We start from the raw sequence: 18351 nt of genomic DNA on the forward strand, positions 1-18351 counted from the left end.
ATCTTAATTTTACTGAATATCGAGAGTTTTGTTTCTCATTTATAACATTCCCCTCACGGCTCCCCCACACCCCAGAGACCGCGGGGCGGGCGCTCCACGGAGGGTGGGCTGGGGGCTCAGCCGGGCGGTGCCGGTGCCGCTGCCCGGCCGTGACTCGGCAGCGCCCAGCGACAGCGACGGCAACAGCGACAGTGACAACGACAGTGAGAGTGACAACGACAGCGACAGTGACAACGACAGTGAGAGTGACAACGACAGCGACAGTGACAGCGGGACCCGCCCGGCGCCGCCCCTCACCGAACGCCCGCCCCCTCCCCACAGGCCGCCCTTAGGGACTGCGCTCCCATTGGCCGAGCTCAGCCCCTGCCGGCCTCTGATTGGTCTATCCTCAGCCCCGGCCGCGCGTCCTGCACTGCGATTGGCCCTCTCGCCTGTCACTCAGCGCCGCGCGCTGTTCATTGGCTGGCGCGGCCCGTCAGTCACCCCCAGGGTTATTTTGCCCTCGGGTGAGCCGGCAGCGCAGGCCGCGCTGTGGGGGCGGCAGCGACCCTCACAAACTGTCCCTGCCTGGCTTTAAATCTGATACATCGCGTCCCCGTCCCCAGCTGCCCATTTGCCAGCGAGGCTGTCAATCAAGGGGGAGAGGTGGCACCTCGGTGCTACGGTGACAGAGGAAATTGAGCCCTCCTTCTTCCGTTTCCGAGTGGATGGCTGAGCTGTCCTTTTATTTTTCTGTTTCGCTTCCATTGGGCAGTTTTGCTGTCGGTCACCGCGAGGGGCGGAAAGCAGGCTGCAGCGCAGTAGGCGGGAGGAGACTGAAATCTGCATCGTGATTGGTTGTCAGGCCATCAATCACAAACCCTGCTCTCTGATTGGGCTGTAGCGCTGTCACTCACAGCGGTGGGCGTGCCACGCGCCGGCACGAGGCGGGCTCAGCTTTCCGGCGCTACGATTGGTCTATTCCAGCGTCTGTCTGCCTTTCCCCGTTAGCGATTGGTCGGAACTGCTGTCACTCAAACGGCGTCAAGCGTTTGATTGGCCAGCGCCGGGGAGGCGGGGCGCTGCGCGGCGGCTGCGCGGAGGGACACGGCGGGGAGGGACGGACCAGGAATTATTTTTATTTCTTTGTTTCCCGGGGAAAAAAAAAAGGCAAAAAAAAGGAAAAGAAGCAAAATAAACCAAAAAAAAAAAAAGCCCCGCGCTCGGGAACCCCCCGCGGGGGCGCGGATGGTGCTGCCGTGAGCGGAGCGGGCCGGGCCGGGCCGGGCCGGCGGGATGAAGCGGCGGAGCGCGGACTGCAGCAAACTGCGGCGGCCGCTCAAGCGGAACCGCATCACCGAGGGCATCTACGGCAGGTACCGAGCGGCCGCCGCGGCAACGGGAGCGGGCGGTGCGCGGCCCCGGGGCCCCCGGCCGCCCCCCGGCCCTGGCACCGTCATGGCGCCCCGGCTCCCCTCAGGCGCTGCCCCGCCCCGGGCTCCGCGCCCCGGGCTCGGCGGGCCGTGCTGCTGGCCAAGGTGCTGCCGCTGCCGGGCCGGGGCTTGTCCCGGTGTCAGCCCCGCTGCGGGGCTCGGTCTCACCTGTGTGTCCCGCCCGGTTTTTATTTATTCCCACACGCTTCAGCAGCACAGCAGCCGGGCTGCTGGCTCGGCTCCTCATGCTGCCTTTTACAAAGTTGGTTTTTCCGTGCTGTGAGAGCCATGGGAGCGAGGAGGGATTTTTGGGAATTGCCCGAGCCTGGTGTGGTGGGGACCCGAGTCAGCCCTGGGCTGGGGAATGAGGGAGGAAACAGCTGGAGTGAGGCGCACGTGGGACGTGCCTCATGCTGGGAATCACCGTGTGCTCACAGGCAGAACGCACCAAAATTGTGTTTGTGTCCCAACACCGCTGCGAGCCTGTTTAAAGAGTATTTACAGGTCCGACTTGGTGTAGAACGCAATAATTGTGCGTTTCTCCGTCAGCAGGAGTTTGGGTCAGGAGGCTTTGGAGCTTGTGAGAGCTGTAGTAAATGTGCTGCTGTCCCATTTCTGTTTCTAGTTCAGTGGGGTTGATGAATGCAGTGCCTGGAAACCTGAGCGAGCTCGTACAATTCAGATGTTAACTTTGCATGAGGGAAGCAGCTGCTGGGGAGCTGTGACAGGAATAAAATTGTCCCAGTGTGCTGCTTATCCCTCTTGTAGTGAATCTGTGAGAGCAGAGAGCTTTTCTGCATTAGACTTTCAAGTTTTGGGAAAATGCTGCCTGAAATGGTAAAGACAAACATCCCTTGTGTAGAAATTATAATTCAAGGTGGAGAATAATTCAAATATATCAGGAATTGCTTATAACTGGGTTTCAGAAAGTGACTTTGCCTTTGAGGTGGCTGCCAGGGAGGGTTGGGTGAGAGGAGGGGAGCTCAGTGTGTGCAGCAGGAGGAGCTGCTGGAATCCTGTGGGACTTTGCTTCTCCTGGGATGTTTTGGCTCAGAAATGGGAATTTCAGCCTTTTTTTCACGTGGTGTTTTGCTAAACAGAAACAATCAGTGTCCTCAAAGTATTATCCCACAGAATGGAAAGAGAAATAGTGGGAAGGCTTTTCCCTTTGGAAACCTAAGCTGAGATTAGATCCATTATCTCCTACATGGATTTGAGATCTTTCCCTTTTTTTGTTTCAATATTTTTTTCTCTCTCCACTCCATAACTCAGTGGTCACATACAGGTAACTTCTCACAGAGCTACAGTTGTCTAAATTCTTGTAATTACTGCAGTTATTTATTCAGCTTATCTTAATTGTCCCCGTCAGCTTACACAGACCCAGTAAATGCATTTATCAGGAGGAAGCATCCTGGGTTTATGGGCAGAGCAGCCAGGCTGAGCAAACAGCAGGATTGGGATACTTAACTCTTTGTTTTGTTTGCTCTTTAAATTAAGCCTGATCTTAAAATAAGCCTGGTTCCCTGTCCAGCCTGGGAGTGTGAGTGAGGCACAGCTGTCAGTGGGACACGTGGGGAAAATGAGTTTTGGAGCAGGGAAGGAATTGTTCTGCAGGGAAGCTCTGGTGGCAGAGTTCATTGCATGTGTAAAACTGAAGATTCTAAGTGCTAGAAAACCAGAACAGAGTTAGAAATACAAAATCCTGGGCTGCACTGCAAGGTGTGGATGATCTGTCTCTCTGAATGCTGATTTTTACAGTGACTTGTGCTGTTTAGAAGTATTGCAGGATCTGTGGAAAGAACTTTATTATCATTTAAAATAACTGCTTTCAACAGATCTCCAAACCCACCATGCTCACAGCAGGAATTGGAGGATCTCTTATTTCCACAGCTTATATTTCAAATTTTGCCTTCTCCCTTGTAAAACAATGGAAACAGTTTAAAAATGCTAAAGTGATTTAACATCTACCTTTGGCAGCCTGCATGCATTAAACCCTTAATTGTTAATTAAAGTATTCATTGCAGCTTGTCACCAGTTCAGCAACTGAAGTTTAGTTTTTCCTAAGTTTTCCCAATCCTCATCTTTGATCTGGTTCAAATCTGGTTCAAACCCTTGAGCTGCATTTCTGATGTTGCTTCTTGGGGCTCTGCTTGGTCTCACTTTGGTAGCTGGAGAAGTTTCAGTTTGAATTCCCAGATGAATTCCACACATCCCTGCTCTAACTGGTGCTGTCACATCAGCTGCTGGATGCTGTCTCATGGATTCCCTGACAATAGTCCTGAAATACTCCATGTTCCTCCAGAGCCAGGATTTTTTTAGCTGGGGATGTAAATTGCCCTTTATTCCCAGGCACTCCGTGGGCTGGCAGCCAGGTGGGAGCTGTCTCATCTCCAAGTGGCCCTGGTGACACAGGATGAGGATTCCTGGGTGCCACCACCCCTAAAACACTCCTGGTTCCCAAATCCTGAATCCCAAAGGCTGGATTTTTGGACAGCCAAATAAACTGGGAAAAAAACCCATCAGCACTACCTCCAGGAATGTGGCCTTTTTTAGGCTTTTCTTGAAAATCCATAATGATTCCTCCTGCTCATTTATTCTGGCTTTTTTTTTTTTTTTTTAACCAGCTTCCTATAGAAGGGAAATAATTTTCTGCTGGAGCTGCCCTGGAGGTCTGGAACAAAGCAGCAGAGCTGCCTTTTATGACTTGAACCTCAGTGCAGGGCTCCAGGGTAACTGAGCCCACATTTATTGGGATATCAACCCCTGTGCCCTGGCTCTCACTCCCTGCAGCTAAAGGGGCTCCTGTGCTGGATTTGGGGTTTGCAGCTAAAGGGGTTCCTGTGGTTGGATTTTGGGGTTTGCAGCTAAAGGGGTTCCTGTGGTTGGATTTTGGGGTTTGCAGCTCAATTCCTGCACTAAAGGGGCTCCTGTGCTGGATTTTGGGGTTTGCAGCTAAAGGGGTTCCTGTGGTTGGATTTTGGGGTTTGCAGCTAAAGGGGCTCCTGTTCTGGATTTTGGGGTTTGTAGTGTAATTCCTGCTCTAAAGGGGCTCCTGTGCTGGATTTTGGGGTTTGCAGCTAAAGGGGTTCCTGTGCTGGATTTTGGGGTTTGCAGCTGAATTCCTGTGCTGGATTTTGGGGTTTGCAGTGGAATTCCTGCACTAAAGGAGCTCCTGTGCTGGATTTTGGGGTTTGCAGCTAAAGGGGCTCCTGTGCTGGATTTTGGGGTTCTGCAGCTAAAGGGGCTCCTGTGGTTGGATTTTGGGGTTTGCAGCTGAATTCCTGTGCTTGATTTGGGGTTCCCAGCTCAGTTCCCAGAGCTGGCAGTGCCTTTTTTTCGAGGTTTTCCCTCGTGGCTCCCTGTCCTCACCTGCCCCAGCTCAGGGATGGCCACATTCTGTGCCCTGACAAGCCCCAGAACCAAGAGCCAGGAGATTTCCTGGGATTTTAAAGAGTCCCAGGAGCTTTCCTGGGATTTTTCACATTTCTTCTCCTTTTCTCACCTGTTTTTGGCAAGTGTTTCATGTGGCCAGTGCCAGCAGTGATGTTTTGTGCCTTTCAGACTCAATGTGCTCACTCTGTTCTGCCCACTGATAATAATCTTAGATATCTCTAAGTCTATTTATTTATATAAAGCTGTTAGATTTGCTAATCTCCACTCAGCATCCTCGGTGTTGTGGCTGCTGGGTAACCCTTGATTGTTTGGTAATTTCACCCAAATGCTCAAACTCACCTTTTTGGAGCTCACCTGTGCCCTTGGCAGCCTCCCAGCCCAGGGATGCCTCCCACTGCATTGTCTGGGATGAGTCATGAGCCAAATGGAACATGCCAGGATTCCCTTTCCAGCCTTTGGGCCTTGCTGATAAGTGAGGGAGAGAATTAAGGCTCAACCAACCCCCACTTTGGTTTTGGGATGCAGAATTGGATCATTTCCTAGGGATTTTTGGGATTTTTACCTCACAGCCAGCAGAGGAGCTGCTTCTGCAGGGCAGTAAAAGGAGAACAAAGAACAAAACAGGAAAAAAAAAAAAAAAAAAAAAAAAAAGAGGGGGAAAAAAAAAGGAAATGGCATCTGGCACTTGCAGGGGGAGGAAGAATAAGGAGAAAAATTATTTGTTTGCAAATTCAAATGGGGAGCACAGGCACTGCAGGGTTATGAATAATCTTTCTATTCAGGATACATTAGCCATCCAAAAAAAAAAAAAATTACCTTTCAGGGAATTTCAGTGATCCCTGTTCCTCCCATGGATGTGTCCATCCCTCCCCTGTCCTGCAGCACCCTCAGGATCAGGTGCCAGCTGCTGTTCCAGGGAAAGCCCTGGCCTCAAACCTCTGCCAGGGTGTCAGGAAATTGGATAACCCAGATTTTAGGTATGTTATCTGCAAGAATCTTCCCCTGGATTGGGATGCACCTCAGAATTCCAGTGGAATATATTTACAATTAAAAGGTTTTCCATAGGATTTAATTCCTGGGGATTTTTCAGCTCTCCCTGCTGGGCTGGGGGAACACAAACTTGTGCAGCAGGACCTGAAATTTGGGTTCCTTCCCTGCTGGGCCAACATAAGGATTGAGGATTTTAAACTTCCCTGTCCTGGAATTCTGAATGGCTTTGGAGCCCTGCAGACAATGAGAAATATTCTCTTCAATACTGTTGGCAAAACCTCCTTACAAGAGTTGCATTGTTCCAATTGCACTTTAGAAGGTGCTCAGTGTCAGCAGGGCCCTTGCATTGATATGAATTTAATATCAGAAATCACTTTAATGGCTGTGGGACACAACTCTGGTTCAGCAATGCTTTCACTTGGAGTGGCACTTCAGAGCTGAGCAGCACCAGCCCCTCATCTGTGGAGAAATGGGATCCAGAGCAGGAAAATGAGCAATAACCAGCAGAGGCAGCCAGGAAAACCTGCCCAGCACAGCCAGCCAGAACAGAATCAGGGATTGCTGCCCAGGTGTGAGGGGTTCTGCAGAGCCAGGTGTCACCTCCAGTGGCACAGACTGTCTGTAGGATTTTCCACATTTCTGGTGAGGGTCTAACACATTTCTAATGCATTGAAATGGGCAGGGAAGGCAGCCTGTGGGAGCAGCACCCCCCTGGACAGCAGCACCTCACAGGGCTTTGGGGGTTTGGGCTCGCTGGGTTTTGCTGTGGGGTATTTTTTGGGTTTGGGAAATTTTGCTGTGGGATATTTTGTTGGGTTTGAGAAATTTTGCTGTGGGATATTTTGTTGGGTTTGGGGTTTTGCTGTGGGATATTTTGTTGGTTTCAGGGATTTTGGTGTGGGATATTTTGTTGGGATTCAGGGCTTTTGGGATATTTTGTTGGTTTTAAATACTCCCAGTGTAGTTTCATTCTTCTCACCATTCATTAGTGACTGGGGTGGGTCCCTCAGAACTGAAAGCTGCACTTCCTTCACTTTTCCAAGTGTGCCATGAATTTTGTTCCATTCCATTAAAATATTTCCTGGAGCCTTTTGCTTTTTTTTTTTTCCCCACCCCATTGTGATAAGGGCACTCAGGCACCTCTGATCCCAACAAACCCAAATATTTTCCCAGCCCTGTGCTTTGGACCTGACCTTGCCTGAGCAGAGGGTGAGAATTGCACAGGTTCAGTTGTTTCCAAACCTGAATTTCCCTGGAATTTTAGTGTTTTGTCTCTTCCCCAAAGCTCTGCACAAGTTCCTAAAACAGAAACTCAACCCTGGGCACCTCCCACCAAACATTCCAGGGCAAAGTTCTGCTGCTGATGCTGCAGAGGAGGCAAAACAAGGCACTGAAAGGAAAATTTACCTTGGATTTAAAAGAGAAAAATATATTTTAACCCTTTTTTTTTTTTATTATTCTAACCCAATAAAGTGCAGCAGGTTATTGGGGAGGTGGAGTGACAGATTTTTTTGGGGTTTTTTTGTTAGTTTTTTTTGTTTGTTTTGTTTTTTGTGTGTTTTTTTATTATTATTATTTTGGTTTTGTGTGGTGTTTTTTTTTTTGTTTTTTTTTTTTTTTTAATGGGTTTTTTTTTGGTTTTTTGGGGGGGAGATTGGATTATCTGATGCCTCAAGTGTCACTTGGGTATGAGCTCCAAATGTTTTTGAGCTGTGGTGCCAAGAAGGATCATCAGTGGTTCAGAATGCAGGAGTCAGAGGATGGGAATGTGGCTCAGAAATAATTAAAAAATAGAAGTTAGGCTGATGTCAAGCCTCATGTGATTGCATTTCCCTGGGGTTTGTTTGTTTGTTTTTAAGGGATGTGTTTGCCTTCACTGAAATGTTTTCAAATCTATCACTGATAACTCAGCACCAAAACAATCTTTAAATTGCTGTGGGCTTAAAATACATCTCAGATTATTGGTGTTGTTTGCAGTCATCCTTAGTTTTAATTCTGAATATTTTAATTAAAAAAAAAAAAAAAACAGTTTATCTGTTCCTGAAATTTCCTTTTTCTTTCCCCCCATCACCTCCTTGTATCTGAAAAATAAATGCAGTTCCTGCTGTAATGGAATAATAAATTTAAAAAAAGCCCTAAATTTATTTTATAAAATTGTTTTGGCTGGACATTTCCTTCTATATGTTACAGTCATCTTTAGGTTTAATTCTGAATATTTTAGTTAAAAAAAGGGAAATAAAATCAGTGTGTTGGAAATCCTGAGCACCTTCCTGTACCTGAAAAATAAATGCAGTTCCAGGCCTGCTCTAATAATAATTTTATAAAATAAATTTAGAGGTTTTTTTATTTTGACTGAAATTTCCTTCTGTGTATTACAGTCATCCCTAGTTTTAATTCTGAATATTTTAATTAAAAAAACATTTTTAAAAAGGAAATAAATCAGTGTATATGTTAAAAATCCTGACCTGATATAACCCCAGAACTTTCCTGTACCTGAAAAATAAAATAAATGCAGTTCCAGGCCTGCTGTAATAATAATTTTATAACATAAATTTAGTTGGGTTTTTTTTTTTTTTTTTTTTTTTTTTACTTTGACTGACATTTCCTTCTATGTTTTACAGTTATCCTTAATTTTAATTCTGAGTATTTTAATTTTAAAAAAAAAGGGAAATAAAATCAGTGTATATGTTGATATAACCCCAGCACCTTCCTGTACCTGGAAAATAAATGCACTTCCAGGCTTGCTGTAATAATTATTTTATAAAATAAATTTAGGTTTTTTTTTATTTTGACTGACATTTCTTTCTATGTGTTACAGTTATCCTTAATTAAAATATTCAGAATACAAAAGCAGAAGGGGATAAGTGAGTGTGTGTGGTTGGCAATGCTGAGCCCCTGTCTCTCCCCAGCACGTTCCTGTACCTGGAAAATAAAATAAATGCAGTTCCAGGCCTGCTGTAATAATAATTTTATAAAATAAATTTAGTTGTTTTTTTTTTTTTTTACATTGAGATTTTCTTCTATGTAAGACAGTTATCCTTAGTTAAAATCCTCAGAATAGAAAGCAGCAGGGGTGTGTGTTGGCACTGCTGAGCCCTGTCCCTCCCCAGCACGTTCCTGTACCTGAAGTTCCTGCTGGTGTGGGCGCTGGTGCTGCTGGCTGACTTCGTGCTGGAGTTCAGGTTTGAGTACCTGTGGCCGTTCTGGCTCTTCATCCGCAGCGTCTACGACTCCTTCCGCTACCAGGGGCTGGTGAGCGCGGGGGCTGGGGGCTGGGGGTGCTGGGGTATACTGGGATATACTGGGGAGTGCTGGGGGGGGCTGGGGAGTGCTGGGGGGTACTGGGGAGTGCTGGGCTGGGGGGGGCTGGGGGGGGCTGGGATATACTGGGGGGTGCTGGTGAGCGCTGGGGGCTGGGGGTGCTGGGGGCTGGGATATACTGGGGGGTGCTGGGGAGTGCTGGGGCTATACTGGGGAGTGCTGGGGTATACTGGGGAGTGCTGGGGGGTACTGGGGGGGGCTGGGGTATACTGGTGAGCGCTGGGGGCTGGGGGTGCTGGGGAGTGCTGGGGTATACTGGGGAGTGCTGGGATATACTGGGGAGTGCTGGGGTATACTGGGGGTGCTGGGGAGTGCTGGGATATACTGGGGGAGTGCTGGGGGTATACTGGGGAGTGCTGGGTGGCTGGGGGTGCTGGGGTATACTGGGGGGTGCTGGGGTATACTGGGGGAGTGCTGGGCCAGGAGTGGCTTGTGAGTGCTGGCAGGGGCTGGGGGGGCTGGGAGGTACTGGGATATACTGGTGAGTGCTGGGGAGTGCTGGGAGGTACTGGGGTGTACTGGTGAGTGCTGGACTGGTCTGGTGAGTGCTGGGGTGTACTAGAAATATTCACAATTCCAGACCCTCTGGGTCTGGTGAGTGCTGGGATGTACTGGGACATACTGGAAATATTCCAGAAATATTCCCAATTCCAGACCCTCCCCAGGGCCTGGTGAGTGCTGCTCTCTATGGAATATTCCAGAAATATTCACAATTCCAGACCCCCCAGGGTTATATATATATAAATATATTTTAATATGTTAAACTATATTAAAATTAAACATGTGATAGTATAAATATTGCTGTGATAATATAAATATTGCTGTGATAGTATAAATATTGCTGTGCTATAAAATTAGAGCTATTAGATATTTTATATAAAATGTATTTTAACATATATTTAGTTTTGAATGACCACACTCAGTTTTTTACCCCCTCCTCCTTTCTTCCAGGCCTTCTCAGTATTTTTTGTGTGTGTAGCATTCACCTCCAACATCATCTGCCTGCTCTTCATCCCAATCCAGTGGCTGTTCTTTGCTGCCAGCACCTATGTGTGGGTACAGTATGTGTGGCACACAGGTGGGGCTCTATTCTTCATTTATTAACTCAATTACAGCTTCTTTAATTACAGTTCTTCCTCCCTGACACCTTCCAGGGCTCAGGATTTATCTCACATCTTTTAGGGCCAAAACCCTCTGCTGGTACCTCACTGAATGCAGGGGGTATTTAAAATTAAAAATTTTGTTTTGCACTTTTGTTTGATTTTTTTTGTTTTGCATTTACATCTCCAGTAAGCAGGAGCTGGAGGGGAATAAACAAGAATTCCAAAGCAGTTAAAAGAAAATTCAGTTCTTGATTTTAAAACTCTTCTGAAGTGATTCAACAAATACAGAGCACACAGAAAAAATTTGGGAAATTCTGTTCTTCCACACTCAATTGCTATGCTGTTAATTCAGTTTATAATATTCAAATATCATTATTTCATGTTCTTCCACACTCAGTTGGTGTGCTATTAATTCAGTTTATAATATTCAAGTATCAGTTATTTCATGTTCTACACTCAATTGCTGTGCTGTTAATTCAGTTACTAATATTCAAATATCAGTTATTTCATGTTCTTCCACACTCAGTTGGTGTGCTGTTAATTTAATTTATAATATTCAAATATTTCAACCTCAGGAATTACTAATTTTCATGATGAGAACTTGCTTTTTTTCCCCTTTTCTATTATTATTTTTAAGTTATGATCTTTCTAGCTGAAATCTTGTTTCCTTAGACTCCTGAAATGTTTTAAAAATCACTTTCAAATCCTTTCTGCCTGTGCTCTGTGCTTCTCTCTACAGAAAGAGGTGTGTGCTTACCAACAGTATCACTGTGGATACTTTTTGTTTATATTGAAGCAGCCATTAGATTTAAAGATTTAAAAAACTTCCACGTGGACCTTTGTCGTCCATTTGCAGCACACTGGTAAGTGTTTCTCATTCACCTTTATTTAAAAAAAAAAAAAAATCAATAATTAGGGTTTTTTATTTGGGTTCAGGGCTTGGCTGTTCATTTTTCCCTTAAAAATTCTGCCAGAAAAAAATATCCCATAAAAATGTGTGTGTGCCACCTTTCAGTGCTGTGAGGAATTTGTAGCATCCCAAAATGCCAAGAATTCCTTGAAAACAAAAACCACTTTATAGATCATTTTCTATGGCAGTTATTCACGTGTATATACTTAATTAATTTGCAATCATGGCTATAATTTGCTGAATACTAATTTGCTGAATATTAATTTGATGAATAACTTTTTTTTTTTCCTCTCTAGCATTGGCTACCCTGTTGTGACTTTGGGCTTTGGCTTTAAAAGCTACGTCAGCTACAAGATGCGCCTGAGGAAGCAGAAGGAGGTGCAGAAGGAGAACGAGTTCTACATGCAGCTCCTGCAGCAGGCACTGCCCCCAGAGCAGCAGATGCTGCAAAGGCAGGAGAGGGAGGCAGAGGAAGGCAAGTTATTCCTTCAGCTGTTCTCTGAGAAAAAAAAAAAAACAACAAATCTCAGCCTGGCTTGGTGTGGTGAGCTCAGGGGGCAGCAGTGAAAGGGTTAATGGGACAGGAAAATTGAATTATGGACCCTCTGCTCTCTCAGTGTTGGTAGAGCTCTAGATTTGTTATTAATGAGGCAAAAAGCCTTAAAATAAAACTTTGGATTCTCTTTTCTAGAGAGTTTCCAATGCTGGTTATTTCCTGCATGTGTCCATAATGATTTTTTTTTTTTTTCCTGTGGCATGGTATTGATGGATTTAATGAACTAAGCTGAGGTTTTTTTTCACTTTGGTGTTGCAGCAGCCAAAGGATTATCTGATATGGATTCCTCAATACTCCTGCAGCACAATGGAGGCATTCCAGCCAATAAAAAAATCTCTGCAACGTTGCCAGAGCTGGAATATCGAGAAAAAGGGAAAGAAAAGGACAAGGATGCAAAGAAACACAACCTTGGAATAAACAACAACATTTTGCAACCTGTAGACTCTAAAATACAAGAAATTGAATATATGGAAAACCATATCAATAGTAAAAGATTAAATAATGATCTTGTAGGAAGTACAGAAAACCTCTTAAAAGAGGACTCATGCACTGCCTCCTCCAAAAATTACAAAAATGTCAGTGGGGTTGTGAACTCCTCACCCCGCAGCCACAGTGCGAGCAACGGGAGCATCCCCTCCTCATCCTCCAAAAATGAGAAAAAACAGAAATGTGCCAGCAAGAGCCCCAGCACACATAAGGACTTAATGGAGAACTGTATTCCTAATAACCAGCTAAGCAAACCAGATGCACTGCTCAGGTAAGTGGGGCTGAGCCTGGCTCATCCTCCTTGGTTTTATTGATTTTTATTAGGAAATGTCATTTGTGCTAAAGCAGGCAGAATTGTGTGGTGGTGGTGTGGGGTGAGATCTCCAGGAGATGTGTGGAGCTGTGTTCCTGCTTTTTGTTGGAGCTGCAGCCTGGAGCAGATGGTTTCATTTCTGCCTCAGGATCTGCTCTTGTGAGGCACCACAAACACTCTGGTAAAGGAAAAACGTGAGAAAATCAAAAATGTGTCCTTGGCTCTCCTGTGTGGAGCCACCTTTGCCTCTCCAGGGAGCTCACTGGGTGTCTGGGTGCCTGAAGAGGTGGTTTGGTTTTGTTTTTGGTTTTGTTTTGTTTTGTTTTTCCTTTGAGGTGTTTGGCTCTGCTCTCAGCCCAGCTCCCAGGGGTCCCTGGGGCATCTGGCAGCCTGGACAAGCCCAGCTTTACACCTGCCCCTGGCAGTTTGGGGAGCTGGATTTGGGAGCTGCAGTGGCTCACCCTGACCCAGATGGTGCTTCATGTGCTGCCAGGAAAAGCAGCAGTGAGGGAAGTGCATGGAGAGATGTCTGCAGCAAAAACCTTTTCAGTTCTGCCCTTCTCCAGCATTTCCCACCTCTCTTGTTCCTTATTCCACCAAATCAATGTTGGCCAACTTAATTGGCAGATCAGGCTTTTTTTCCCTGCAGGTACCTTTGATAATTGGGCTTTTGTCCCTGAGGGTTTGTGCTGGGGGAACACAATTACTTCAATGGAAATATTATTTTCTCCTCTGAGAATCTCTCTGCCCCTGATTGACACACCCCTGCCAATTAAACACCCAGACTAATTGCTGCCTAATGCCTGTAGAGAACTTGTGAGGGAAATCAGAGAGCAGCCAGTCAGTCTGATCTGGGAATGCCAGGAATGATGGGATGCAGATGGGATGCAGCCCCTGGCCAGCCTGTTCCCATTCTCAGCTGGTTTAGAAGGTTTTTTAAAACTCTTTATAAGGTTTGTTTGCTCCCTGAGGCACAGAAGGGTCAGCTCAGTTTGCTGCAGTTCCAAACATTTCTTGAGAATGGTTTTTTGGGGTTTTTTTTTTTTTGAGAAGAGGGAAAGGAATTGCTTTGGGAATGAGCTGTGTGGCTGTGCCTGGCACTGGGATTCCAGCTTCAATTCTGTGTGAAATCCTCAGGTGGGAGCTTAGGGCAGGTGCTCAGGGTGAGTTTGGGGTCACAGAAATGAGTGTACAACAAAAGACATTGGTGTTTTTAGGGAATTCCAGCTCCTGAACTCTCTGGGGAAGGACAGAGAGCAGAGCTGAACTCTGGAAGTGCCTCACTCTGCCCTGGGAGGGAACTCAGCTCCTTCAGCCAGATTTTGGGATGTGTGGCTGTGGAGTTGTGCTACAAATCCCTGGAGCAGGCAGCCCAGGAGCAGCAAACCCCAACATCCTGAAATCATTGATGAAATCTCATTTCTGCTCAGCCTGGCTCTGTAACTCCCCACCAGTGGCAGCGTAAACTCACCTGACAAATTGGATAGGATGGCTGCACTTAAATTTAAAAATTCATGGTGCTTTTTTATTTTAACCTTGTCAATTATCCCATCCCTGGAGTGCCAGGCATTTGTTCCATCATCTTTTCCACTTCCAGCAGTGTTACTCATTGCTGTTATTAAACCTTCAGTCTGCATTGCTGCTGGAGCCTGAAAAGGGCTGAGTGAAATCCTGAGCAGGCCACATCTGCTCAGCTTCCAAATAAAGCAGCTTTTCCTCACTCAGTGTCCAGCAGGGTGGCAGCCCTGAGCTGCTTTCCTTTTGTGTCCACAGAGCTGAGTAACCAGGAGCAAATGGAAAATATTCCTTCTGCTGCTGGGCCTTGGGATGAACAGGCTGGAGTTTTACAGGGTTTTTACCTTTGACACACTTGGCCTGGTCCATCTGGAAGGGCCCTGCTAGTTCAGGTTTATTTATCTGTTTTATATATACAGCTCTGCTCTTATTTGAAGCTAAATTTTTATTTTTGCTCTGTCTGGTGGGATGGCAGGGCCTGAGTGCTTGGTTTTGTGGGGAGGAATTTCCTGATGCCCATCCCTGGGAATTGTTCCATTCCTGCTGGGCAGAGCTGAGGGATCCCAGAGGAACCTCTGGGGTTTTCTGAGACATCTCCTCAGGTGTTGAAATCTGAAAATCAGGGTTTTCTCAAGCCCTGAATCTCTGGGATCTGATGCTTCTTTCCCAGCTCTGCAAACTGGGGGGATCCATTTGGGCTCAGCCTGTTTGTCAGGAGGTAGAGAGCAAATTCACCTTTTACCATTTCACTCATTTCTGAGTTGAAACAGATTTAGAGCCTCAATATATGGAACAAATCCAAGCTGTAATTGCTGCAGAATTATTTTGTTGTTGTTTATTGCCCATTACACAGCAAAACCCATGGCCTGCCCCTGCCTTTTGAGCACCCTTACAAATCCCTGCAGTAAAACACACAAAAATAAAACCTGGCAGTGCAGTTGGCAGAGCTGTGTCCACACAGGTCCTGCTTTGGCACACCAGGTGATGGATGAACAAGCTGTCTCATGGACTAATTATTCCCACAGATAACAAGGACATCTTCTGGCACCTGGGCTGGGAAAATTCTTGGGTGAAGCAAAAGCTGCTCTGCCACAGCTTATTTCATTTTTCTAAAATGGTGTTACCTGCAGAGACAGAACTGGAAGGTTTTCATGTGGATTTCTGGCTAATATTGTAAAATTTGGTGGCAGCACTGATGGGCAAGAGGTGCCTCTTGCTCACCCCCCCTGGCATTAAAGCAGCAGCAATTTCCTGGCAGCTGCAGGGGGTCATGGCCAGCTTTTCCTTACCTGGGAAGGCAAGAAAATCAGAAGGATTGGGAATAAATGAGGAATGTGGGAGGTAATTCCTCCTCAAAGCCTTCCCAAGGCAGCAGAGTGCTCAGAAACAGAACAGCCTTTGGAAATGGGAGCTGCCTGCAGCAGGGGAAGGAGAATTTCTGTGAATTCCTGGATTTTTGGGAATGGGAGCTGCTCCTCAGAGCCTGTTAATTCCAGCAGGGGAAAGGAGAATTTCTGTGAATTCCTGAATGTTTGGGAATGGGAGCTGCTCCTCAGAGCCTGTTAATTCCAGCAGGGAAAAGAGGATCCAGGATTTCTGTGAATTCCTGGATTTTTGGGAATGAGAGCTGCTAATTCTAGAAGGGAAAGGAGGATCCAGGATTTCTGTGAATTCCTGGATGTTTGGGAATGAGAGCTGCTTCTCAGAGCCTGTTAATTCCAGCAGGGAAAGGAGAATTTCTATGAATTCCTGGATTTTTGGGAATGGGAACTGCTAATTCCAGCAGGGAAAGGAGGATGCAGGATTTCTTTGCATTCCTGGATTTTTGGGAATGAGAGCTGCTAATTCTAGAAGGGAAAGGAGCATTTCTGTGAATTCCTGGATTTTTGAGAATGAGAGCTGCTAATTCCAGCAGGGAAGGGGAGATCCAGGATTTCTGTAAATTCCTGATTTTTGGGAATGGGAGCTGCTCCTCAGAGCCTGTTAATTCCAGCAGGGAAAGGAGAATTTCTGTGAATTCCTGGATTTTTGGGAATGGGAACTGCTGATTCCAGCAGGGAAAGGGCGATCCAGGCCCTCTGGCAGAACTTGGGCTTTTGGAGAGCATCTCAGGGCCTGGTGGGTACTTTAAAATAATCATTTTTCTATAAACTGTGTTTCATTCGGGTGCAATCACCAGGTGATTATGGGATGGAACAAACTGAGCACCCAGGCATCAATAGTGGGGCCATTAAAGCTGAATTGAGCTGTCTTTGAGTTCATCCATCAATCTCCCTGAGGCATTTGGGGAAAACCTCCCTCTCCTGGGTGATGCTGATGAATTCTCCTCCCCAGGAATGGGAGGAGGTGCTGCTCAGCCAAGGACAGGGGTAAATCTGCAGCTGGGAATGACAAACTGGAGGAATTGACCTCACTTGTATAAACAGCACAACATAATCTGCAACTAAAGCCTCATTTAAAGAGCAGCTCTGTGTGCAGCAGCAGGGAAAAACATCTTCCACAACTCAGCTTTTCTTTGCTCCCCCTCCTCTGTAAATCATTTTCTCCAATAAGCCTGGAAATAAGAGACTTAAGCAGCAAATGGAATCAGAGTAAGAATAGCAATAATCTGAAAAACTCTGGTTTGGGTCATTTATCACTGTGCCAGCAGTGCTTGCAGCAGGGATTTTTTTATGGCTTTGTGTTGTTTTACCTTGCTGGGCTTTTCTTTTGGAGTGGAGTTAATGTCCTTGTGGCAGAGGTGACCCCTGTGACAGTGCTGAGCTCCCTTCTTGTTCTCTCCTTCTTAATTAGGGCAGGTCTGGCAGAGGAACCACCCAGGACTTCTCTGCATGCTGATGGATTATCCATTATTACGATTATTATAAATTCATATTATCATTTTCATTTTTTAGGGAGACAGGAGCCTGCCTTTGCTCTGTAATTGGCAGAAAACAGATATTCTCTGCTCTGGTGGTTAAAACCTTCAATGTAATGAAAAGGGATAATTAAAACCTGCTAAAATCTCACTGTGGAACCTCTTTCCAAACAAGACTGTTGGTGAAGCAATTTCCAGTGGTTTTGTGTGGCATTGACTGGAAAGAGAGGAATTTTGTGTTAATTTTTTACAAGTGATGTCTGGTGGCTGTTCCACCTTCCCCAGCCCCACAAATTCTGTGTATTTAGAAGGAAAAGCTGTGGCTGTTCCACCTTCCCCAGCCCCACAAATTCAGTGTATTTAGAAAGAAAACCTGTGGCTGTTCCACCCTCCCTGACCCCACAAATTCTGTGTATTTAGAAGGAAAAGCTGTGGCTGTTCCACCTTCCCCAGCCCCACAAATTCAGTGTATTTAGAAGGAAAAGCTGTGGCTGTTCCACCCTCCCTAGCCCCACAAATTCTGTGTATTTAGAATGAAAACCTGTGGCTGTTCCATGCTCCCTGACCCCACAAATTCAGTGTATTTAGAAGGAAAAGCTGTGGCTGTTCCACCCTCCCTAGCCCCACAAATTCTGTGTATTTAGAATGAAAACCTGTGGCTGTTCCATGCTCCCTGACCCCACAAATTCAGTGTATTTAGAAGGAAAAGCTGTGGCTGTTCCACCCTCCCTAGCCCCACAAATTCAGTGTATTTAGAATGAAAAGCTGTGGCAGTTCCACCTTCCCCAACCCCACAAATTCAGTGTATTTAGAAGGAAAAGCTGTGGCTGTGGCCTCATCCCTGTGGATCCTGCAGGATTTTTCCTGGAGCAGCCCTGGGAACACTCAGGTGCAGGAGTGGCCCCAAGCAGATGGCTCCACATCTGAACTCAGGGCAGTTCCCCTGTGCCAAAAATCCAAATTCAGCCACAGTCAGGTGCTGTGCCAGCACCTCAGAGCTGTTCAGGTTTTATCTGCTCAGGCCTGCTTTTTCTGGAGTACTCAACACCCAAAATAAATCCTGGGGTATCTTAGTTTGGCACAGTGTGAGCTATAGGTAAAAGCTGTTTTATCTTCAGTTATTACTGTAGCCATGGATATTGAAATTATTTATGGGTAAAGTGGGATTCAGGTGCATTCCTCTATTTTTCCTCCTGTTTATGAAAACCTGGATTAAAACCCATCAGCTGTTAGCACCCCCCAGCCTGGCAGTGCTTCCTACAGCTTCTCACCCTCTTTAATTTAAACATTTGCTCTCTCTAAAACCCTGGGCTGCTGCTTTTTTGGCAGATGAAACAAAACTCTGATTTCTTCGCCCAACAGCTGCTCTGCCCATCATTTAGCACTGCACAGGGTGGCAGCACTCCCCTAAAAGCAGCTGCTGGTGTTCCCATTTTGGGGCTGAGGTTGGGGGATTTGTCAGGGTTCAGATTCTTTCCCTCAGAGAGCAGCAGGT

General features: G+C 46.2%; 1 protein-coding gene across 2 annotated transcripts in view; it reads left to right on the plus strand.

The window, feature by feature from the left end:
* Positions 1-1045: 1045 nt before the first annotated feature.
* Positions 1046-18351, plus strand: part of MACO1 (macoilin 1) — a 28750-nt gene continuing 11444 nt past the window's right edge. Inside the window, exons 1-6 of one of the 2 annotated variants that reach the window (XM_056509308.1) lie at positions 1046-1355; positions 8906-9047; positions 10068-10194; positions 10959-11082; positions 11426-11604; positions 11944-12442. In XM_056509308.1, the coding sequence (XP_056365283.1) occupies positions 1276-1355; positions 8906-9047; positions 10068-10194; positions 10959-11082; positions 11426-11604; positions 11944-12442 (1151 nt within the window). In that variant the 5' untranslated portion in view covers positions 1046-1275. The remainder of the gene's footprint in view (positions 1356-8905; positions 9048-10067; positions 10195-10958; positions 11083-11425; positions 11605-11943; positions 12443-18351) is intronic. The other variant, XM_056509309.1, reaches the window with a different exon arrangement.

The sequence above is a fragment of the Oenanthe melanoleuca genome, chromosome 23, assembly GCF_029582105.1.
Source record: "Oenanthe melanoleuca isolate GR-GAL-2019-014 chromosome 23, OMel1.0, whole genome shotgun sequence".
Taxonomy (NCBI): Eukaryota; Metazoa; Chordata; class Aves; order Passeriformes; family Muscicapidae; genus Oenanthe; species Oenanthe melanoleuca.